The sequence below is a fragment of the Pelodiscus sinensis genome, chromosome 1, assembly GCF_052426305.1.
Source record: "Pelodiscus sinensis isolate ZL-2025 chromosome 1, ASM5242630v1, whole genome shotgun sequence".
In the NCBI taxonomy this organism is placed as follows: domain Eukaryota; kingdom Metazoa; phylum Chordata; order Testudines; family Trionychidae; genus Pelodiscus; species Pelodiscus sinensis.
The window spans coordinates 156675114-156700223 of record NC_143052.1 but is presented as its reverse complement, the minus strand read 5'-3'; the positions used below and the strand labels follow the sequence as shown (position 1 = coordinate 156700223).

The 25110-nt window shown below is 40.5% G+C and overlaps 1 protein-coding gene across 3 annotated transcripts; it reads right to left on the bottom strand.

Moving 5' to 3' along the window:
• Window positions 1-1173: 1173 nt before the first annotated feature.
• Window positions 1174-25066, bottom strand: CEP97 (centrosomal protein 97). Of its 3 annotated transcripts, none has more exons than XM_075907845.2 (11): window positions 24927-25066; window positions 20597-20739; window positions 16436-16594; window positions 15882-15983; window positions 15198-15311; window positions 13685-13851; window positions 13055-13219; window positions 12647-12780; window positions 9820-10597; window positions 7405-7480; window positions 1174-6585 (listed from the first exon to the last, which is right to left on the bottom strand). In XM_075907845.2, exons 1-11 carry the CDS (start codon window positions 24988-24990, stop codon window positions 5860-5862), a joined length of 2628 nt encoding a protein of 875 aa, XP_075763960.2. In that variant the 5' UTR covers window positions 24991-25066; the 3' UTR covers window positions 1174-5859. The 3 variants fall into 3 exon arrangements, with proteins under 3 accessions (XP_075763960.2, XP_006130794.3, XP_075763966.2); XM_006130732.5 differs by lacking the exon at window positions 24927-25066 and adding an exon at window positions 19203-19258 and having other exon boundaries at window positions 20597-20734; XM_075907851.2 differs by lacking the exon at window positions 24927-25066 and adding an exon at window positions 19221-19258 and having other exon boundaries at window positions 20597-20734.
• Between the last annotated feature and the right edge of the window lie 44 nt (window positions 25067-25110).

Genomic DNA, 25110 nt, shown 5'->3' with positions numbered 1-25110 from the left:
CCCCAGTACAGCATTGTTGGAAGATGTGGGAGAAAAATCAAATAACTCCAATTGTGTCTGAAGGGGGGACTGTGCAGAAATCAAAACTCTCTGAAAGAAAACTGCTGTAAGGGTTAAAGTTTTCCAGATCTCTCTCCCTGTATCAGAGTGAAATCAAATTAACTCTAATCAAAGACCCTTACAAATGACTATCTCAAATTCATGGATACTCCTAGTCTGTCACAAATTTGTCATGTAAACCCTTATCTTTGTCAGTTTGCCTTGTAGACTTCTCCACTCCACATTCTCATATGGCTTTGTTCTGTAAAACTTACTTCTAGCACTCCTGGGGGGAACAGAAGTCTCAGAGTACTTCTGCTGAGACTTTGATATGTTAAAGAAGAACAATCCACAACTGAACTGTCTAAGCATTCTGTATATAGGATACCTGAATCTGTCTGTCAGGGCTGCTGCTTCACTCTTGGAAGTGACAGCCTGCATGCATGCATCAAAGTTTTCCCTTCTAGGTTTCTCTCCTGCCTCACTGATTTGACCTCCGGCCTCGGACCCTTCTGGGGGCTCTGTACCCCAGGGCAGCGAGATTTCCCCCTCAAAGATGGTTCCTTCCCTCTGTGCAATGGCTCTTTCATGCTCTATATTCACTTTGCTTTTTTCAAAGCTTTATGTTGCTTTTTTTTTTTTTTTTTGGTTCTCTGCCCTAAATTACTTTAACCAATATTTGCTTCAGCTGTTGAAACTTTTTGCATACCTCTTCTCTGCTCCATGTGTCATCCATTGCTTTACTCCTTTGTAAGGAAAGAGGACTGTGCAGGGACATCCAACAATGTGTGAGGCAAAAGAAGTTCTAAAAGTGGAGTAGCAATCATGGTTTTGTGCCCAACCCTTCTAATCTAAAAAGCAAAAAGTTTGAAGTAGGGGACTGGGCGTTAGCATTTGCAAAATAATGATTCTTAGCAATCTGACAACTTCAGGAAAGTCACTTAATTGTCACCAGTGGTAAGGTGGGCCCTTAGCCTCCTCATCTCTTGGCATCCAAACAAACCAATACCTTCCTTACTATTATGATTTTTAAAATTTTCATACTTGTATATTACTTAGTTTCAGATTAAGACACTAAAAACTTAACTGACAGCAACACATTTCTATACACTTAGCACCAGCCTCAAACAAACATCCAATCAGTATACAAATTTATTTAAAAATCAGAACTCAAAAGGTACAAACTGAGAACCAATACATTCATAAGTCTTAACCATCATAGAAAAGATGACTTGTACTAGTTTAACTACTCAAAATTCTTCTCAGAAAATAGCAAAAAATAGACAAATCAAAGCATAATTGTTGAAGACTGTAGTTTAGCAGTAGAATATTACACTGAAAGATTCAAACTTAAAATTAGCTTCAGTGAAGTTATACTTAAGGTGAATTTAGCCCACTGTATTTATAGTGTGAAGAAGTCAAAGTGGTCTCCTATATCACTATTAGTCCTGTAGGTTAAGATTTGGCATAGCACTTGGTCACAGTTAAAGCACCTCTCCTTGTAAATACTATTATACTTTATAAAAAAGTTAAGTGTCTTGAGTTTTACTTTTTGTTCAAGAGACATGAAGATTTAAGATAGCACAAGTCTTGGTCATCAAGGCAAAGCATGGGCCCAGAAAGAAAATGCTGTGTGCGAAACACTCCCTAGAAAGTTACAGTAGGAAAATGGTCTGGTAAACTTTTTGCAAGGCTTCACCCTACTTTAAAGTTTACATAATTGAGTAGCACAATTCTGAAGGGGAAAAAAACCTGAAAATAGAAAAATGTAGTCTTTGCACTAGCTAAAAGCAGAGGAACTTAGCAGCTTTATACTGCATTTTTAGTCAAGGCATCTCCATTTCAAATTAGACACAAATAAAATGAACTAAAATAAACAGGAATACATCTTCCCTTTCTTGAATCTGCCAGTTCCCCAAACAATTCGCCACAAGTGGAAATAAGACAGAGTTCTATAGATATGCTGTACAAAAAAGTCAATGTCAATAGTTTTAAAATATAATCAAAAACAATTTGGAAGCTCCATGGCCTCCTACTTTAGAAAAACTAGCTTATTTACATAAATAGATATAGATGGGCTGATAATTACATTTTCTTTCTAGCTGTAGCATGTGTTATATGGGTCTGACAAATCTATAAAGGTTGCTATCCATGCACTATGTAAATTGTCAAGCGCTTACAAAGCTATTTGTTCAATGATACTTGTTTTAGAATGATCAACAAACTTGTAACAGTGTTTTCCCTTCATGATGGAAAAAGCATTTCTATAAAGATGATAGACTTTGTGAATGCTGTTCACCCTAGAAGTTTAACTCTGTTTCCTCTAAAGTGAATGAGAACAGCGTTAGACCACTTCATGTTTTTGAAAAGGTCTCCGTGTTGCCAAACAAAATGTGTTCTTCAGTGTAAGGAAGCGTCAAGAGAATTAGTTATCACTTGTGTATCTAGAGCAATAGATTCAAAATTCCTTATGTACTCAGAACTCCCCCTTGACTTCAATGACAATTCTAGATACATGACAAATACATTAGTTATCACATAGTTGTCTTACAAGAAAACAAATGATGATTCATCTGTCTTCTCCAAGAGGGGATTTCCCAACTTTTCTTTCAAAAGAACTAAAGATTAATACATGGGATCCATTATTCTTTAAATAGATGTTAAGTAGTCTGCACTTTAAGATTCTTTCAATTCCCTTTCTCCAAACACTGCCCTGTGAACATTGTTTATCACTTATTACATGGAATGGAAATTAAAATAAACTGAATTCTTCAGTCAAAAATGTAGAAATATTTAAAGGAAACCAAACCATGGACCACAATTAGGACCAGTATACACGTCCCCGAATTCACTTCGTTACTCAGAGTATTATTCCCTCCAAGAAAAAGTAATTAAGCCATAAATTAAAGTATGACAAACATCTACACTACAAAAATCACTAATTTTATAGTCTGTTTCCAGAAGCCTGTTTAGTACATATCATTATTTGCTATTTTTCATCTTTATTCTTAATCATTTTTCTTACCATATTTATCATCTTTAGCTTTTTATTTCATGCTGCTCAAAACAATACTTTTTTGCTTATATACAACTAATTACTTTAAACCCTGCAAAGCTATTAATCCAAATCTCTGTATCTCTATAATATATATGCTAAATTTAAGCAATATATTTTCTACTCATGCAAGATCACTGCACAATAAAGAGAGATTTTGTGCTTCAAAGCTTTTGAAAAAGTAACAAGATACAGCTGAATTACAAATTGGTGCATATTTTGCTGTATTCATAAAATGAAAAATGTTTGGATGTTCTATAGAGAGCGGGATGTACAGGTTACACAGAAATGCTGATGCAGTATTGGATAAAATAAGTCTTTATGCATTTGTGTTTGCAAGTGCCACTACAACAGGGAATACAATTTATAGAGCTTCCATGGAAAATTAGTTTTTGATGGAGGTATTACGTTTTTGGCATCTACACAACATATGTTGACTCTTCTCAGTTTAATTCCTGGCAGCAAATGAGGCATTTTTATATAAAATACCAAAATTAAAGTCTTCAGTATGATATACTGTTTTTCCCAAAGAAATTAAGAAAGCTCTAACTACTTTTCAACTTCTGGTCTATTAAACTGACATTGTCATTAGAGAGAGAAGTTGTATCTTCTATCAAATCACCACATGATTCCTTTCAAGATTTGGCAAGTGTTTTGTGTATTGTCGAGAAATCTTCTCACTGTTAATGGTACGTTCCAAATGTCTTTAAAGAAGTATGAGTTCCATACTAGATTGTTTAAAAAAAAAAGTCACCAACCCCTTAAGGGCTCAATCCTGCGAGATGCAGAGATCCCCAACCCCTATTGACTTCAAAGGAAGTAGAGACCACACCTCTTTTTTAGATAATCTAAATGTTAACCCAATTACACTACAGCTATGTTTGAACTAACAAGGTGGTAAGATAAATAAGGCTGTAGTATGTTAATTATACATCTAAATATTCTCATTCAAAACAGAGTCAAGTGCCCTAGCTTCTTAATTACAAGAATTCCTGGATTAACCAATACCTATATTAACCATGACTTTTTGGGGAAAATAAAGAAGGTTGCACAGTATACAATACATAAGCTTCATTCTTTCAGGGTGAACTTCACAATTGTCTGCAGCCGTGATAAAAGGCCCATACATTATTTAAGTTTCACTTCAGCTCTATTTTGGGTACTCAAGTGGTTCATTCAATAGCCTTCTGCCAGCTGTCTGCAAGGGGTGAAATCCATCTGTAGGACCTAATAGTACACAGGAATCATGGCTTTTAAAAGATGATAATCCCCATAATTTAACTGTGACATATTTGGAAAAATCACTTTAAATGTAAAGAGGAAATAGCTGACCCCATGAAAGCTAGTACCAAAAGTTAAATCTCAGATTTAAAAAAAAAAAAAGCCCAGTTTTTCAAGCCCTTTGTACATACAATTAGTGGGTTTGCTGATTTTTTCATTTTATTGATGACTTTTCCCAATTACGTGGCAATTTTTATTGCTACTTTTATCAAATTAATCTTCAGTATGGAACAGTAGGCATAGTAGGAAAAACTAGCATCTGCATTATGCCTAATTGCCACTTCTTATTTATCTGCTGCCACTGCTTCCTCAGTTTTAATAGTAAAGTGTAGCAAAACTAAATCAGTACTTTCAGAGACATACAGTTTTAAAATTAATATTCAAAACCAATTACTGTTAAATGTTTAATGTTCCTTTACATGAGAAACACAACAAAGGGCAGGAAAAAGTTTTAACTCAAAGACTTTCTTGGTAATGTTTACACTTGAGATACCAGCCGATAACAGGGCTATACTTGTAGAGGCACAATACTTTTACACAGGTCATCCAGCCTCCCAATTTTAACCATACCAACATGGCTCCCTCCAAAGCTAGGCTTTCATCTTGTTCCTACCATGCATGTTATGGTTCACTTGGAGAAGAGGAATGCTGCATATGCCTCTGTCACTAGGTCCTGTTGGACTCTGCCATTGGACTCTAGCATGAGTCTTACCTGAGAGAGAACAGCATGATTGGGACATATGGGAGACATGGATAAAGACTTGTTTTAAAAATGTATCCTCAAAGTTTGATTCTAAGTTCATATGTAGGCTTCTAAATAAAAGGCCTATTTGTAAAGATGCAGAGCACTCAGCACCTTCAACTGTCTTAAAAAAAAATCCTGTTTTTCTACTGATGGAGCTGTCTGTGTCGACTGCCCCATCACTTGCAACTTGTCCTGTCAGTGACTTGGGATTCCAGTTTTATAGCAAGAATTTGACAGACACCTAAGTTTGGGTCTCCAGAAACTCTATTAAGTGATTTCTATTGTCCTTTTTTTATCAGTTTATACCTATACATGCACAGTCTTCATTCTTCCTCTATTTCTGTCTTTCCACGTGCTGTTTCTTTATTTTAACACAGCATGAACTCAAGCTCTGACTTTTGGGAAAAATAAAAACTTACTAAAGCTTATCTACTTTGGCTAAATTGAGCCAACTGGAAAAAATCAATTGAATACTGTTTTATAAAAACCAGTTAAGAAACAAGAGTCGTTACAAAATAAAGTGCATAATGTCCACCACAGAGAAGTTTACTCATTTCAGTTTAGTATAATTAGCATCAACATTCAATTAGATTATTAGCAAGATGCTATTAAAAGTTAAGCCTTTCCAGTAACAGTGGGCTAGGAATCCAGAACAGAACACATGAAAAAAATACAAACTCTTTATAAATGGCAAAAAAGTTAAACTTGTATTCCCTAATTTTCCATGGAGCTAAGCTTACTAGACAGTTATGCCAACATGCAGCACCTGAAATGAAGGATCACATTCTGTTTGCTTCCCTCCTTCCACTACTGAATTCAATTTGCAACTTTCTGGTGACTGATTAATTTCATTTTGTGCAGGGGAAGGTATGTCTTGAGAGACATTTATAGAAACAGCTTCAGACAAAGAATCCTGCTTTTCTGCTGATGCAGCTGTCTGTGGCCTACTCCCTTCTGTCCCATTACTGCAACTTGTCCTGTCATCAGCCTCTTCTAGCTGCTGAACTGACTTCAAGTATTGCTGGAAAAGACTACTGTCCTCCTCACTATTTGAACTCTCTTTACTCCACTCCTCATGGGCTGCCTGGACATCCTCCATATCTGAAATACATTCTGAGATAGAGTCTCCGTAGTGTTTAACTGTTTCTATAGAATTTCCCATCAGAGAGCTCTCACTTTCTTCTGTGGAACTCTTTACAGAGCTATGAGAGTCATAAACATTAGTTTGGTCAGTAATGGAGGAGTGAAAGCCAGAGTCTGGAAACTCAGGTAAAGTTCTCTCATGAAGAGCTTCATCAGCTGAAACCAACCTGGTGAAACTACCAACAGGAGAGGTTTCTTGATTGAGCTCAGATGACTGACCAGATACTTTGGGTGGACATAAAGTACTCGATTCAGAAACAGCATGTTGCCAAATACTAAGGTTTTGGTTCACCGAAAGTTGCCACTGCTGAAGGGATCTAACCTGTAAATAATAGAAAAAAGATTTCATGATGAAGTATGGAAAATAAAGGCAATTTGTTTCGTAGGAATTTTTTGTAAATTGACAGTAATATACAATGTAAGATACAAGGACTTAAAAAAAATAAGGCAGGGGAAATGTGTACTTCCCACTGTTAAATAGAAGAGGGAAATGGAGAGAAGGTGAGAAAAAGAATCCAAACAACTAAGGAAGATTTTAAGAATATCAAGGTTTCACTATTTTGTTACTACAACTACAGAAATATCAAACTCTGAAAGAAGTCCATCTAAATTGTAGCATCAATTAGAATTTAGTTAAAGAATGTGTCATTTCTAGAATTAGTATGGTTACATAGTCTTCTCAAGTCACTCAGAATACTGTGGCAATAGCCAGTTATTCTTTCACTAAACCCACTGTAGGTTTCTACAAACATTTTCAAATTGCTGGTGGCAGACAATATAGCCAATAACAAATTTCTAGTAAGGGATCCACCATACAAAATCAGTTGCTTCCCACTTGCTTCCATTTGACTCATTTACCTTCTTCTGTATTGCCTCCTTAACTCTAGACCAAATTAAATTTTATTTTTAGTTATTAATATTTAAGTTTCTTATTTTGCAAGCAATTCTATATAGATTTTCTAGAGTGCCAGTGGCAGGCAGTATAGCCAATTAGTAGATAATCTTCTAGTAATATGTCTAGCAAAACTGACCTTGCATGCAAAGATGAGCTACACTTTGCATACTTAAGAATATATATTTGGAAGCATGCTTTTTAGGTCATCTGTAAATAGGAAAATGAGAGAGAGAGAGAGAGGCTTACCTGATCCCAAAGATATCTGACAGCCTCCTCCTGTACAAGTTTCTGAATCCTCTCTTCTTCTCTTTCTTTTCTTAATCTACAGACACCCAAAATACTTCATTTTAAATATTGAAATATAAAGCAGTGGTTTTTTGGTTGATAACATCAGTTCATTTGTATGTAAGCACATTTTTATATGAAGCTATTTTTGAAAGGTACTACAGAGCAGTGGTTTTCAAACTATGGGTGGTAACCTAGTACTGGGATGTCAGTGGAATGTCAGGCACTGGGTCACTTTAAGGATGTTAAATTGTGATTATCTGGCTAATCACCTAGTTGATACTACATGATTAGTTAACAAGGGGACCCTCTACAGAGCTGCAGCAGGAGCTGTGTCAACTCTGGACAGCTGTGGTGCTGCATTTTAAATGTAGTAAGAGCCTGGCATCTGTCAGACTCTTATTACATTTAAAATGCAGAAGTGCAGCATGCCAGACTGATGCGAACCAGGACTGTTGAGTCCTGGATTACTCTGGGTCCAGCAGCTCCTGCTCACAGTGACCTGGGCAGTCATATCAGCTTTAAGATGTGGGTAAGTACAAACATAGGACTGAACTTTCCTGGGCAAAATCATCTCATGTGAAGAGGTAGGTTTTGCCTGAGAGAGAGAGTGTATGTTAGTATTTAAGGTGCCAGAGGATTACTTACTGTTTTTAAAGTTACAGACTAACATGACTATCCCTCAGACTTTTATACGACTGTGAAGTCCATAAAGTAACACTGTGGAAGTGGCATGATTAGTTTCTATTGCAAGGGTGGGGAACTTAAGGCCCAAAGACTTGATGCGAACCCTGTTTTGCTTGGATGCAAGAGGCTCTTAATCCATTTAAAAGGCTGGAGCGTAGCAGGGGGCTCTGCGCAAGCCAGGAATCAGCTGTCCCGGCTCACACTGGATCTTCCCTGCTGCGCTTTAGCCTTTTAAATGTATTAAGAGCCTGTGGGCTCTTAATACATTTAAAAAGCAGAGGCACATCTGGGACTAAGCACAAGCCAGGAATCAGATGATTCCTGGCTCATACCCAGTCCCCGCTATCTCCCTGCCTCCTCTGCCTACAGTGGAGACAGTGCTGGAGGGAACCAGCTTTTAAGACAGCTCCCTGCAGCACTGGCTCTTGCTCCCCCTCCTTGGGGACTAGTCAGTTACATCCCTAGGCTGGGCCCCCAAGCTCTGGTGTTGGAGGGGAATGTGGAGAGTGTCTTTCCCCTTCTCAGTCAGGAGCCACATCAGTGTGGTTCTCACTTGCATGTGGCCTCTGGCTGATTTTTCTGTGCATCAGTGGCCCCTGACTCATAAAAAAGATTCCCCCCTCCCTCTTTCCTACTGTATTGTCTCACTGGGTTTGTATTATAATTTGCTCACTTTATCCAATACTTTTGTAACCTCTAGCTGCGCAACTCAAACTGAGCTCCAAGAGCCAAGCTGAGATGTTTCCCTTCTCATCCATCAGTATCAGTAATAAAGGTTCTGCATGCCAAATTATGCCACACCTGTTTAAACTGGGAATGTAAAATTCCAGTTTTTAAATTAATTAACCAGTTGATTAATTAACCTTCCCACCCCAACCTGCCCACCACAGCTGGGCTGGAGTGTTCTCTGCCTGCATACAGGGGCCTCTCCAGCCTGGCAGCTTCTAACCCTCCACTGGGCTGGGAGTTGGCAGCCTTGTGTGGAACCAGAAGTGGCAGCAGGGGTGGAGTGAGAGACTGAGTCACTGAATAACTAATTTGACTCAGAACCTTTATCACATGTGCTGAGAAGGAATGATTGAAGTTCCACTCTCAACTCAAATCCCAGCTTGAGTTTACATGGCTGACAAAAAAATCCATCTTGTAAACTGAGCAACTTTGAGATGAAATCATACATGTGAAATCTTATGATGCCCTGTTAAAAGCTCATATTAAAAATGAGAAGCCTCAACCCAACACTCTGATTTACTGTGATTTCAGAAAGGATTCTGACATTAGTAGATCAGGGTCATGCTCTTGCTGAACTCTAGATGAATGCCATAAATTACTGTTAATTTTTGCTTCCTCATTTTGCTTATTTATTAGTCTATTGTCTTGTGCATGGGAAGATGAAAAGGAGAAAAATTTTCCCTTTAACCAAACATGTAGACAGAGCTATAGTGAAGAAAGGGGAGTTACATACATGTGATAAGGGAAATAGAAGAGAAGATGGTCTCCTGCTGTGATCAGAATAGTTGTTAGCATATCACGAGTTACCGTGCACAGAGTCATAATCATAGAAATAGTTCCATAAGTCAAGATAAGTATTTATACATTCTGAAATACATTACAACAAATTTCTTTTTTCTGTTCTGATTACATTAATTCAGTTTAAAAAAATAAGAACAAAAAATGAGACTTCCAACTTACTTTTGTACTTCATCAGTTAAACAAACAATATGCTCTTGCATTCTGCGTAGCCGAATTTCGTAACGCACTTCCTTGGCTTTGGGATGGTAGTTTCTTGTGTGGAATCCCCTCCAGCAGGCCTGAAGCTTGGTGGCTGCTTTGTTCATTCTTTGAAGTTCAGCATGTTGGTCAACAGCAACTGATGTAACAATAGAATCTCTTTCCATAGTTTGGTCATTATAAAGAGTTGTAATTAATGGTCCATCATCAGTTAATGGTGGCTTGAGGTGGCTGCGCAGAACTTGGTCAACAGAAAATGCTAGATAGTCATTAATACTAGCAATTGGGTTAGCTGTGACTGTTGCTGTACTTGATGAAGGCAATATTCCATCATCATCTTCCTCTTGAGTTTCCACAGTTTCTACTGCTTTGAAGGAACAATCTTTTGTAACCCAAGAAGTCTTTTCCTGATTGTTATCATCTTGATGGATCTCTTTCACAAATTCAATAACTGTATTATCATCATAATCTTCTAGCTTCAAATTGATTCCATGTAGCCTTAATTCTGTAGTGGGAGATACTGGAGACAGTCCTAAAGCAACTGGCATAAAAGTAGACTCTGAGGACAGAAGGCTGCAGTTCAGTTTGTCCTCCTCATCAGTCTGTATATCCTCCAGGTACAGCTCCTTGGGACAGTTTCTTTCAGCTTGTACTGCAGCTGGAAAGACATTCTTAACTGCATAGGAATGGTCATCAATGGAGCTTAGCCCAACCCAAGAATTCTTATGGAGAACGGGTTCTAGATGAGCAGAAAACCAAATTTAGACAACACAGTAGTTAAATAAATTATTTGTTTATTTAAATCAACCCAATTACTGTACTTGCTGAGTAGTAATAGGATCTGAAATGCCAACAACAGCAATCATACGATTATTGAATATAGATACTGCAGTGGCCCCCAGGAATCCCTATTATACAGAAGGCTGCTGTATACTGTACAGACTAAACAGACAGTTGTAGGCACATACCAGTAATGTGCTAATGGAATATATTATTAAGAAGGTACAGTTGGACTTCCCTGGTCTGGCACAATCAGGACCGGATCGTCCCAAATGAGGGAATTTGCTGGATCATGGGAAATCCCCTGCCACTGGCTTCCCAGGTCTCTCCTCCTCCATCTGGCTGGCTCTACTCCAACCCCAGTGCCATTGGGCCTCAGCCCTGGTGCTACAGGGGTTGGGTTTCAGCTGGCTAGGGCTCTCCATGGATGGAGCTCCCAGCCACTTTGGCCCTGTTTCTGCCTCGTCCAGCTGGGGTTTCCTAGGGACAGGTCTCCCCCGCTGCCCCACTGCTGCTCTGTCCTGCCTGCTTTTGGTTCCTGGGGACAGGACTCCGTGGCAGCCCTGCTTCTGCCTCTCCCGGGTGGGCCTCCCCAGCTGTTCTGCTTCTGACATGCCCCCATTGGGGCTCCCCGGGACTGGGCTTGCTGACCTTGCTGCTGCCCTGCCTGGCTCCAGAACTCCCCAGCAACAGGGCTCCCCAGTCTCAACGCTGTCCTGCCTGGCCAAGACTCCCAGGGACAGGGCTCACTCGTCCGATGGCTGCTCCACCTGGGTTGGGGTTACCTGGGGACAGGGCTTGCCAGTGCTGCTGCTGCTCCATTTGGCCGGGGCTCACGAGTCCCAATAGTGGGGTTCCCCACTGCTGGACTCCTGACCAGCTTGCACTCTACTAGGGCTCTCTGATCCGGCAGGCCCATGAATGTTGCCGAACCAGAGAGCCCTGGCTTTAAGAGGTTCCATCTGTATTATTATTCTCATTAGTTCCTGTTTTCAAGATCTGAATAAGTGATGAAAGTAGTGTTAGAAAATTAAGGAGAATGATACCTGTATTATATTAGGGGTGTTAGGTAGCAACTAATTGAATAGTCATGTAACCTCACAAAATATTATCAGTTATACAACTATTAGACAGTCCCCAAAGCAGGGCTGGCAGCAACTGCACTCCTGGTTCCACTCCCAGGGAACACCCTGCGCTGCTGCCTCAGTATCAGCAGCACAGCGTGACAGGCAGGAGCCAGTCTGTGAGGGGAGCCAGTTTAAAAACTAGTTCCCTGTGCAGACCAGTTCCCACCTGCTGCCCCGCGCTGCTGCCTTTGATACAGAGGCTGCAATTGCATTCCATGGAGTCTCCCCTGTCCCCGTCCCTCCCCATGCTGCTGCCTGATAAGGCAGTGTGTGTATGGGGGAGGGGAGGGGCAGCAGACAGGTCCATGGAGTCAGCACACGAGGAGAGCCGCGCATATCATCTCCCTGGTGTCCCAAACCCCACCGCTGCTGTCTCTAAGAGAGGCAGCAGCACAGTGGTAGTGGTGGGGAAGCGGCTCCATGGGAGCCGATACTTGCAGGGAGCTGGATTGAAATCATTTCTCATGTATATTGGCTCCTGCCTGCCCCCACTCAACCTTTGCACAGCTGCCTCTCTATCAGAGGCAGCAGTGCTGGGGTGGGGTGGCACATGGCTAAATGGATCCGATGCTTGTGGGAAGCCAACTTAAAAGCCAGCTCCTGCACCTCCCTTGCCACCTTTGATACAGAAGCAGCAAAGGAGGGAGGGAGGGAACATGTGTAGTTGATAAGATTATCAGTTGATCATGTACTTGACTGCACTTTGACATCCCTGTATTATATTCCTTACATTTAAAACAATCCTAACAAATACAATAAAGATCGTAAGGATCTGTTCCAGAGTAGTACTTTAATTGTTAATTTTCCCTTCACAATCATTTCCACAGTGAACTACCTTCACCAACCTCAGACTACATCACAGTGAGAGATTTGGATCTTACCACTTTGAAGAATTATCTCGGGCCCCTGGGTTGAGCTGTTGTGCTCATATGTAACCAGTACCATTTTTTTGGGAGTAGAAGATGTCGGTGGCCCTTCATTTTGGCTTTGGTACATCAGCTGCTTCTGGTGGAGCCTAAACACACACAAAATCCAAGTAATTTTAATATCTCATTTTGAAAATAAAAATATTGGTGTGCAAGAGAACTATAATTACCAATTATTCTGTGGGGGAAAAAATTCTAAAACAAGGGGGCTGACTGCAAATCCACACACACACGAAATGTCACTCAAACTACCTTACAGTTTGGGCTTGCAGGACCTGATCCTAAACTGTCAACATTCATCAGTTTATCCTTAAACTGAATAGTACTTATTAAATAGCTTAGTTAAAGCTAAAAAGTTCTCACCTCTGCTTACTGAGTATTTTTTCCAGTTTGGCATCCTCTTCAGTCAGGAGATCAAATGAAGAGGTAAGAGGACAAACAGTGGCCAGATACTGGACTAACTGAACATGCTGGCCAAGTCGATATGATCGTCCTTTACCTTGACTATAAAGCCATTCTGCTTTCAAACTGGGAGGAACAGAAAACGAACAATTGTTGTCTTGGCATAAAATCATAGTTTTATACAAATGATTTTCTCATTTCTGAACTCTTTGTAACTTTTTTGTATTCTATAGTCATTTGGATGAATGAGTTTATTAGCTGGAAGATTCATTAAAACAAAGTTTTAGCAAATATTTCAGAATATTCACACTGTAAACCTCCTAAGAGTTATGTTCATCCAGTCAAAGAGCAGTAATATACCGAGAAGATACATATGTCCAGAACAGCTCATTTTGAGCACTCTCTAATCACAATTAAATGGATTATAAAGCAGAGACTTGAGTAGTTTTTTCTCTACACTGAAACATACATTCTGTCTTTGTTTGCTACTGTATTTCCAGATCAACTGGACTTATTCGTTTCTACTCAAATGAAAATAAAATTCTACTTCTCTTTATCCAAACATATTAACAAATTTAAAAATTATTTCACCTCTCTTTCTGAGAAATCACATAACCATCCAGAACTTTAAGATTCAAGCACCAGCTGACAATATATGGCCGATAGTCAAATCCAGGAATAGAAGGTGTGGCCATCACACAAGGATTGTTCATAACTGACAACTGCTCCAACTCAGAAAAGGAAGCCAAGAAAGAAATCTGTAACGAAAGATGTCTTTGTTAACAGTAGAACTACCTATGTTTACAAAATATAATATATTTCCATTGGTTAGACATTTGGACAGAGTAATAGCATTATAAATGTATTAACTTTTGCTTGCAACACATACACTACAAAAAAAAAAAGTATGAACAATACTGTGAAGACTACAGCAGTCTAACCATCCACCTTCCTTTAACACAGTAGCCCCTATGGCCTTAGGAAAGAATCACCTTATTTCAATGCCTGGGTATGTATAGAACTATTAAGCTAGGTCTACGCTAGGGGATAAATTTAAATTAAGATACGCAACTCCAGCTATGTTAATTGCATAGTTGGAGTGAAAGTATCTTAAATACATTTTGGTACTGTCCACACTGTGGGAGGTCGACAGGAGCACACTTTCCCTTCAACTTCCCTTACTCCTTATAGGAGCAGGACTATCAGTATCCCCGGAAGCACTAGACTCACTAATTCAAACTGTAGATGATTGACTGTGGCTGTTTTGATCTTATCTGTAGTCTAGACGTGGCCTTAGATGCTTGTATTATTCTACATCAGCACAGGAGAGAAGAATAGCTTGACAATGGTAAGACAATCAGTAGAAAAGATGGACTATGACCATGTGATTCTAAGGAAAAGGAGGTACATCTGATCCAATTAAGGGGTCCAGCCAACATGAAGGCTACACTGACAATTTGGTAGGAGCAACTATTCATTTATGTAAATTGTAAATAAATAAATATTTTTTTATCTCCAGAATATCTGCTCTCTGTTTCTCGGTAAAGGAACAGAACCAAACAGAATAGGCCCAAACCAAAACTATGAATGCAAACTTTAGGCAAGTTTGGTCCATAGTGAGCACTTCATACTTATATTTTGAGAACAGAAGTTGTTTATTGGATTCCTTAACCATCAAAGCCATCAACTAATCACATTTATTCTCACTCTATAGATACAGGAAAAAAGCCATGAGAAATATATCAATATACAGGCAACATCTGACTCTTGGACTGGACTTTGAGCATCTCTAAGCAATTAAACAAGGGAGGGGGAAATTGACAGCTAAACATTAAAACTTCCACCCCAACGCATTTCTTTTTGGTTTTACGGCAAATGTCCAAATCAGAACATCAACTGGTTTGTGTAGTTATTAACTGTATAATTCTTTGCTACAGAAACAAATTAGTACAAACCTTAGTAGTCTAGCATGTTTGGAGAAAGCAAAGTTGGTTTTACTTACATTTTTGACAATTCGTTCACAAAACTACTCAAATATCTTTTTTTTTTTTTTTTTTTTTTTAACTGTAAGAGATTTTGAGGATACATATTCCACATTTCATACCTCATTTAAGTCTCTGATTTCATTTTCTGCCAAGGAAAGAATAGTCAGACTTTGAGGTAGGCAAACAGGTGCCACGCGTAGTGAGGTTATAATATTTCCATGCAGCAGCAGAGTCTATGAAACAAAAATATTGCTATGAAATGTATCAACACACACACTCACAGAAAAATTAAAATACCAAGATTTGCCAGTCTTTGTAAACGGATTGGTTTACCCTGAAATAATCTCACACTTAAAAGCAAAATTTCTCTTTATAAAATGTAGGGTTTTAAAGTTTCAAATTGCTGATCTTTTAAAAGTTCATTTTGAAACATCTTTTTCCTATGCCAATAATCCAGTGCAAAACAGGTAGTGGAATTTGCTTTGTCCTGATCCAGTACTTAAGAGAAGGAGAAATTTATTCTGAGAAAAGAACTAGGAGCCAACAATTTACATTCTCCTCACTACTCTATCAATTCACTATGTGACCTAGGACAAAATTACAGATTGAGGCAGAGAATTTGTGATTCATCTCCTCCTCTTTAAAATGGAGATAATAAATTCTTATGTACCTCTGTAGTACAGTGATTAATTAAAATGTTTTTACAAGTAATTGGATAATGAAAAGTGCTATTTGCTTCAAGTTATCACAACTGATTTTTTTCAATGAATATTCCAAAGACAGGAAGGTAAAGATCCATTTACCTTTAGACATAAAAGCATGGAAAGATCACCTATTTGAGGTATATTGTTGTCTGACAAATCAAGGTGTTGAAGAGAAGTGCAGGTATTGAGCTGATCCATCGTCTACAGCAATGGAAATAATTGTAATAGTTACTCCAAGACTTTTATTTAATGATGGAAAAATAAAGTTGATAACATTCTACAATCTTTTATGAAGCTAAAAAGATCAGACAAACTATCATTTCAAATCTATAGCATTAATATAGCTATAAAAACAAAATCCTTAAGTTTTGCATATGGCCTGCATTTCACAAGAGTATCCAAATCCCTTTATATTTTGGGATTCAATTATTTATGTCAGTGTTCCTAAGATATCCCTTACATAAATACTGCCTTTCTTCAATTCAGAGACTAGAAAGATACAAATAATCCATTTTTGTTCCCATTAAATTCCCATTCATTTTAATGGAAACTGAATTAGACTATGTATGGATGTTGTTTTCAGTGTTTTCCAATTTACCCACCACATTCTGAACTCCAGGTTTCAGAAAATTTAAAAAGAATAAATAGTTCACCTTAAGGTTATTTCCTGCCAGGTTTAGCCATTCCAAGTGCACCAAATCCTTAAGGCCTTCCATATAACCAATACTGTTGTGAGGCAAGTTTAGTACCCGGAGTTGAGTCAGTTTTGCTACACCCATCATCCTTACAAGTCGATTGTTGGCTACTGACAGCTGTAGAATAAATATAAGAAATATAAGAATTTTTTTGTTTTTACTACTAATGTGTACGAACAACTCAGAAATCATGATCTGATTTAACAGTTAAATAGCCAATCTAACAAAAACACCAATATATATTTTCCATTTTCACATGAAAGATAACATGGACAAGACACACTGCAGGATCATACGGATTCTTCATCAAACTCTTTTAAAATCTTATACAACAAACTAGGACAAATTCACCTGGGCTGCTACCTGCAGAAACCAAAGCATTTGAAACCTGGAATGAATTTAGCAACTGGTAATGAAGATGAAAAAAGGGGAAAAACAAGTTAAAATGACTTAGACAAGTTAGATGCCTTCAAGTAACCACAACCTGATAAAAATATGAAATATAATAAAAAAAATATGTATTTATTAAAGTCCATCCCAAATGTAACATATGGGCTTTTGGAACACAAAGCACAAATTAAAACAATCGTCTTAAGCCAATAGTACGAGTATTGGACTTGAAAGACTCCTTTCATATACAGTAAAAGCTGTGTTAGTCAGCCCTATACCAACCAGAGAGCTCTATAAACCAGCATTTATAATATTCATAGAAAATATGATTTATACTATGGTAAGCTATCAAGTCTGGCAGGCTCCTAACCTGACTCCACGCAGCTTCCAGGAGGTGGTGATATGTCTCTGGTACTCCTAAGTAGAGGAACAGCCACAAGGAGTTCAGAGTGTGGAGGGGGAGTGTAGGGTTGGGGTACAGGAGATGCAGAGCACAGGCTCTGGGATGGGGTGCAAGAAAGGACTCATGGCAGGGTACTGGGTTGAATTCACTTTGGGCAGCTCCCCACAAGTGGCACTATGCTCCTGCTGCTCCTGGTGGAGGTGCAGCTAGCCAGCTCTGCACACTGCCTCTGCCTGCAGGTGCTACCCCCCACAGCTCCCATTGACCACTGTCCTCATCCTATAGAAGCTGCAGAACCAGTGCTTAAGAATGGTCACATCTCTGCTGGAGAGGCAGGGACAGGTTGCCATTTGCAGGGAACCTACCAAGGGAGTGCCTCCCAGATTTAGCACCCTAAAATCCTCTCCCATACCCCAACTACCTACCATCAAACTCCCTCCTGTACCCAAACTCTCTCCAGAGCCCACACCCTACGATCTTACAAACATACATACATGTGCTTAACTTTACTACCATGAACAGCCCAATTCATTTCAATGGACTATTATTGGTACTAAAGTTAAGCATGGCTACTAGTATTTATGGCAGGGATGGGCAAAATCTGGCCCACAGACTGAATCCAGCCTACCAAGTCTTTTGATCCAGCACCCTATACGCTGGGCCAGATGTCCTGGTTTCCCCCAGCCAAGGCACAGGGCTGAAATTACCGTCTACCCGCCCCACCGCCAAAAAGCAACACCGATACTGAATCTTTTCAGGTCTGAGGAAAAAGTAGTTTTGCACCCAGTTTCCAGGAACCCAACCCCCAAATGGCATCAGAACTCCATATAAATCATTCAGGTCAGCCTCCTTTAACAATGAAAGGAGGATGTACACATTGATTGCTCCCCCAGGTAACAATTTATTTACTATTAAGCCCAGTGTAAATAAAGTGATTTTATTCAGTACAAACAGTACGATTTAAGTGGTTGCAAGTATGAACTGGTAAAGCAAAGCAGATTACCAATTTAAAGTAACAGAAAATACATAGCTAGTCCTCACACTGAAAGTTCATTACAAACTTTCCCTAAAACTGCTCTTATTTCAGCTAACCCTCAAAGCCAGGGAAGAAGGATAGCTCAGTGGTTTGAGCATTGGTCTGCTAAATCCAGGGTTGCGAGCTCAATCCTTGAGGAGACCATTTAGAGATCTGGGGCAAAATAGGTCAGGGATGGTACTTGGTCCTGCTGCAAAGGCAGGGGCCTGGACTCAATGACCTTTCAAGGTTCTGTCCAGTTCTAGGAGATGGGCATCTCCATTCATTTAATTGTAATTTGATCTTTTCTCCCCTGGGGTCTCTGGTTCATTCTCTTGGGAGTGACATGCCAGCCAAACACTAAGGGCCTGAAAACTTTGCATCCCAAAATAGCCTCCTTTTTGGGTGGGTATTTTTTGTCTCTATATTTCACCCTTCCTTGGAAAAGTACCTGGTCAGACCCTACCAGTTGAAGGGAGGTGGTGTTACATGACTTCCTAAGACCAACCACAGCTTAGATTTAACGGATAAAGGATGCTGTTTACAGGAGAAACATCCGTGGTGGTTTTCATTTGCACATTTAAAACCATAAACCATTCCATAATCTATCTCTCTAACTTTATATACAAGAGAGATACATACACCAAAATAAGACACAGATCCAGCAGACTGTGACATTAAAATTGATAAGATTACATGAGATATTTTGTCCAAAGCATCTTCCAATTATGCATACTTGTGCCTATAAGTCAATTTCATAAAGCACGGGAGGGGTATGAACTGTCACACCCTGTTTTACATTTTTTCTTTATCTCTATTTATGTTAGTATTTTATACCATATGCCAGGAGTTCATTTCATTTTAGCAACTGTATATTTTGTAACTTGCAAATTGACATACATTAGTACAGGACTCACTTCTGACTATGGCCTTACATTTTATGTTCACAGGCACTGTTACTGGATGGACTGCCCTGAAAGTGATATTGGAATTTGTGTTAATTATAGAGACATGAAAATAAATTATTGCAAAGTAATCTTCTATTTAAGCACCAATAAAAAGTTATTTGACAAAATGGTATAACAAAGATGAACTACGGGTCAAATTGAAAAGGAGCCCACTTAAGAGGGTGCAAATAAAACGAGGACAGTTTGGTCCAGCGATAGAGTACATAGCACTACCACTTATGCAACAGGCATATTTATCTGGTCGTGCCACTGAGTAAGACCTTTTGAGTCACTCTCTTATGACTTCACTTTTACCACATGTAAAATATTGATAATAATATACAGGCAGTCCCCAAGTTACGCGGATCCGACTTACGTGCGCCCCCGCCCCTCCAGCAGACCAGGCTTTTCTCGCCGACTACGCCTGGGGTAGAGCAGCTGGGGCGCTGCCAGGTTGGTCCCACAGCGCCGCTCCTCGGCGCTACTGGACCAACCCGGCAGCACCCCAGCTGCTCTGCCCCAGGCGTCCCCAAGTCAGCCACTGCTGAAACTGACCAGCGGCTGACTACAGGACACCTACTTGGGGAGACCTGGGGTAGAGCAGCTGGGGTGCTGCCGGGTTGGTCCCCGCAGCGCTGAGGTGCGGCGCTGCAGGGATCTACCCGGCAGTGCCCCAGCTGCTCTGTCCCAGGCGTCCAAATTCAGCCGCTGTTGAAACTGATCAGCAGCTGATTCCAGTAAGCCCAGGACAAAGCAACTCTGCCTCTGGCTTCCTGTAGTCAGCCGCTGGTCAGCTTCAGCAGAGGCTGAATCTGGACGCCAGTTCCGACTTACATACAAATTCAACTTAAGAACAAACGTACAGTCCCTATCTTGTACGTAACCCGGGGACTGCCTGTACTCTCTTTCCAACCTCAGATTTCGGAGATGTTTGCAAAGTGCTATATACACACTTACTGTAATAGAAGGAAACACTGTGTTAAACGAATGTCATTATGGTTAAAGACTCAAGCACCCAAAAGTATGCAAACAACAGAATTAAGATTTTTTTCATTTCTTTAGAAACTGAGTTCAATTAATACCTCACAGTACTAGCCACCAACTTTTTTTTTTAAATAATGAAGTAAATGTTCTCTATATTATATAGGTAATCAGGTAGAAAAAATTGTCCTGTCAGCTGTAGACCTGCACTGGACTCAACTGAAAACTAGTCTTTATTTTTTAGATGTTACCTCTCCCATTCATAAAAATAGGAAGTTCCACAGTTAATTTACTATTAACAAGGAAATTTTTAACAATTAATTGCTGTGGCAGAAATATTAACAAATGGCCTTTATGGCCAACTCGAATCATGTAAAACTGACCTGTGTTAAGTTCCTGCATTTCTCCAGGTGTTCCAGTTTAATGATTTGGTTTTTATCCAGAATTAGAGTATGAATGTCAGCATCACAGGGTAATGTTGGACCCAACTTTTGCAACCCCTGGCCTGACCAATTTACTATGGAACCTTGGTGAAGGGAGAAAAAGATAAATTATGAGCACTTTTACTGCCAAGTCGCAGACAATACTAACAGACTTGAATTCACACCTAGATAGAAATAACTGAATTCCATCATTTGCATCTCTGAGACTATGTCAAATGAATATCTCAGACCAAATAAATGAGAGGAACGATGACCCAGTGCTTATGACATTAGCTTAAGATGTGTTAAACTTGACCGTCCATATTCTACCACAGACTTTCCTGTGTGATCTTCGGTATCATAGAGAGAAGCAAGTATTCCCCACTGGAATATAAAGCCACAACACAAAGATTCCCATAACACCAATTTTTAAGTTGGATAGGGTGGAACAGAAAAGCTTCACTGCTTGCCAGGTACTCTGTTTCTCAGTGTGCCTTCTAAAACAGCAATAATTCTTTACCTCATCGATGTGTAGGGGGAGGTAAACCATTAAAGATTGTGATAATAAAGTAATGGGTGCCACAAAAGTACCTCACACTGACAGGCAGATAAAATAGTTTTATAAACAATATTACAACGCTTTAGGCTTGAAAAAATGCTCTTAAAAATTTTTACTCGTTTTTTACCATGATACTGGTAATGAAAAGTGTAATATATCCCTCACTTTTCAAAAAAGTTTGTCACCTTTGTTGTAGTAGTCATAAGAGAAATACTAGAAAAAGAGATCACTATTTAGTGGGAATAGAAGCAACCAAAAATTTTCTCCGTGAGCAATCCCATTTATAGGATGTCGACGAGATTCATGACACTACTCTGAATAGCATTAATGTAACAGACCAGAGTCTTATTAATTTAATTCTGCTGTTGCTTGGGAAAGCTACAAGAAGCAGAAGTACTGACACTGTCCAAACATTCAGGACAATGTTATGCATTGTTATTTTATTTGGAATTTTGTCAATTTACACCTGCTTAAGGGGAAGGAGTTTTTTCTTTTAAATGGCTTACCTCCCAATACAGAAAATTTTTCCCATTTCCTATATATTAAATTCCAAAATTGGGAGCATTTATATTAGACTGGTTGGAATTTTTTTGACAATTTTTTTATTGTTGTTTTTGAAAAATGTTGTTTCTTCAAAGTTGAAATGTTTTGAGGAGGCACAGGTTTCAACAAAGTTTCTGATGGGAAGATTTCTGAGCGTTAGAGTGGACTTTCTGGTGGAAACCTAATTTTTAGACATAATTCTGTTTCACAAAAATGTCCAAAAAATGCTCATTTTTTCATTCCAATGTGAAACAAAAGCAAATTTCAAAACCTGAAAAGTTGTTGCATAAGAGAACAGTTGTTCTCCAGCTAACTTTAATGTATGAACAGCTCTACAGCATCAAACTAACTTTCCCATAAGGACCAAAAATGGGAAAATTCTAAGTGATGGAATATGCAATGTTCTAAATTCCAGCAGTGCCTCTAGTGGAAAGCCTGAGCAAATAGATGCATTTGATAGTACACGCTAAAAGTATTCAACACTTGAGTCCAAATATGTTTTGGACAAGACAAAATTCTGAAGTTGAGACCACCATTTAACTCTTTGGACAAAGTGAACACATTCCAGCCAAAGGCAGTCATTATAACAGAGCTGAGAAACGATGCAGTTTCCAAGATAAGTGAAATTTAGATCACTAATGATTTTCAGGATCTATGGTTTCCAATTATCTCTTTCAGACATTAGCTCAGTTTAGGAGATACTGTATATACAGCAGACTTAAACCACTCTCCCATTCTTATCTACTACTAGCTAATTAGCCCGTCATAAGACGGGATTTTCAGGTCTTCTCTCCTGAGCTCTCTTGCTCTGTCTCTCTCTCTCTCTCTTCCTACTGCCTCCCCCCGCCCCCCCAGCTATCCTCCCCCTCCTGCCTCTCACTCTCCCTTTCTCTTCTCGTCCTCCTCCTGCCTCTCTCTCCCCGCCCCCCTTTCCCCTTCCCTCCCGCCGTGGCCCTTGGCTGAGTGCTGCCTGCTCAGCTGGGCTGCCACGAGGGGGGGGGGGGGCAGTGACTTATGCGACTGGGACCAGGGCCATGTGGGAGGGATAGCTCAGTGGTTTGAGCATTGGCCTACTAAACCCAGGGTTATGAGTTCAATCCTTGCAGAGGCCATTTGGGGCAAAAATTTGTCAGGGGTGGTACTTGGTCCTACTGTGAAGGCAGGGGACTGGACTCGATTACCTTTCAAGGTCCCTTCCAGTTCTAGGAGATAGGTAATCTCCATTATATTTTTTTATTTTATTTTATCACTGCCCTACCTTCCCCTCCTACCCCAGGGGAGTCCAAACAGCCCCTTGCACTGCTGGCTCCTCCGGCGGCCCGGCTGAGGGGCGCAGCACTCAGCCAAGTGCCACAGCCGAAGGGGAAGGGGGCGGTGACGTACACAGCCCCGCCCCCTGGCTGTGTACATCACCGCCTCACCCCATTCCCCTCCCTCTGTGGTGGCTCGGCTGAGCTATCTGTAAATTTGCAGGATTCTAGATACAATTTTTTCTATCTGCATCCATCAAAATGAGCCATGGATAGTCACAGATTTGCAGGGCTCTATCAATATGGGTTTTATATGACTATATTCTTATACTATTGCTGTACCCATGGTAAAGTTAAAAAGAGACACTATTGGCAAAGAACAGTCTTCAATCACTGAACTGATTGGATAACTACAAAACTAGCAAGTATGTCTGCTATTTACTTTCCCAAAAGAATCAATGTTAAACACACATTACTTGTTGAGCTCACTGTTCTCCACAGAATTCTGAAAAGCAGCTGTGCTAAAACTACTTAGAAAAGTTATAATCAGCAATGGAGACATGGAAGCTGTCTGGAAATTCAGGGAGACAGTACAGGATATTTCTTATTTATAAGATTCTCTCTGCCTAACCTCTTCCACTCACAAAGGAAAGCTCCCTTTCATCAGTGAACAGTGTATGTTAGGAAATGTTTATTGTTCATCTATAAATATGAATGGCACTTTACAGATATAAGACAAGGTTCTTGCCTTGAAGAGCTCACAATGTAAATGAAGACAGTGCATACTGGGAGTTAGATCTTTGCAGCTACTTCATTATTACATACTCATTTTCTATCGATGACGACAGGGATCGGAGAACTACACATTGAGAAGAACTGCTATCTTCAGAGGAGCATCCACACTTGCCCGAAAGATGATAGGTGGCACTCAAGCATCTGCAAGTTGTGCATTGCACAGCCATTCACAAGAGCAAATAATTGTATCATTTATAGGACCGGATGTTAGCTGCCGTCTCACAACAGCACCTCCCTTACATCCTAAACCCAACCAATTGCAGCAGGCAGTTTAAGCTAGGGATGTTTGTGTAAATATGTAACCACTGGATTTATTACCAGATACATGTTTACACATGGGAGGGAGGTGGGGGGAAGACAGGAGCTGGTGTTCAAAGGGACCCAGCTCCTCTCAAGCACTGGTTCCTGCCAGCTGCCTCCATTGGAGGCAGCTGTGCAGGAGCAGGACGCTGGTTTAAAAAAAAAACCCTCCCCTCACCCTTGCTACCTCTGATACAGAGGCAGCAGGGGGTGGGGAGTGTGTAAACTTTAGAATTAACTGGAGAGCCTAGGCTTATCAGTTAATCATGTAAGAGCTACACACTAACAGCCCTAATTTCAGCACCACTGGGCAAGGGCTGCCCGGGCAGCAGGAAAGTGGATGACACTAGTGATATTGTCTCGTGGTCTCACTGCTTTGTCAGACCCCCATTAGTACCCCCCCCCCCCACATGCTGGGGGAATGGGGAAAAGGAGAGAGAAGACCCGCACAAATACACCGACATGCCACGAGTGGGCAAGGGACCGATTCGCCCAGCCTGCCCTTACACGCCTGCTGCTGCCGCCCCGTTAACGGGCTGGGAGCAGCAGGCTCCAGGCGTGGCCGCTAGCGGACCGTTCCCCTTCCAATTAGCAGATGCTGCCTCGGCACCTATTCACCAGGAGCGGTGTTGTGAGAGCGCAAAGCCCTCTGGGATTTGTCGTCCACTCCCCGAGCTCACGGCCAGACTATGTTGCGGGTGGACTACAAATCCCACGATGCACCGCGCGAGCAGCCTAACAAACGTTGGGCCCGAAGATAAATCAATAGGCCCCGCCGTCCTGCCACCGAGAGTCCCCCAGCAAGCCCATAGCCGACCCGGTCCGGTCCCCGCCGCCCCGTTACCTTCGCTGGCTCCCAGAGCCAACGTGGGCGCCTCGCTCCGCGCCGCCGCCGCCGCCGCCGCCATACTTCCCGCTTGCTAACGACGCCAGGCAACGAGGCGCCGCGCGCTGATTGGCTGCTTTAATGCGCGGAGAAAAAATAATTTCTGGGCGTTTTAGCTGCGCAACCCCCTGACGAGGGGCCC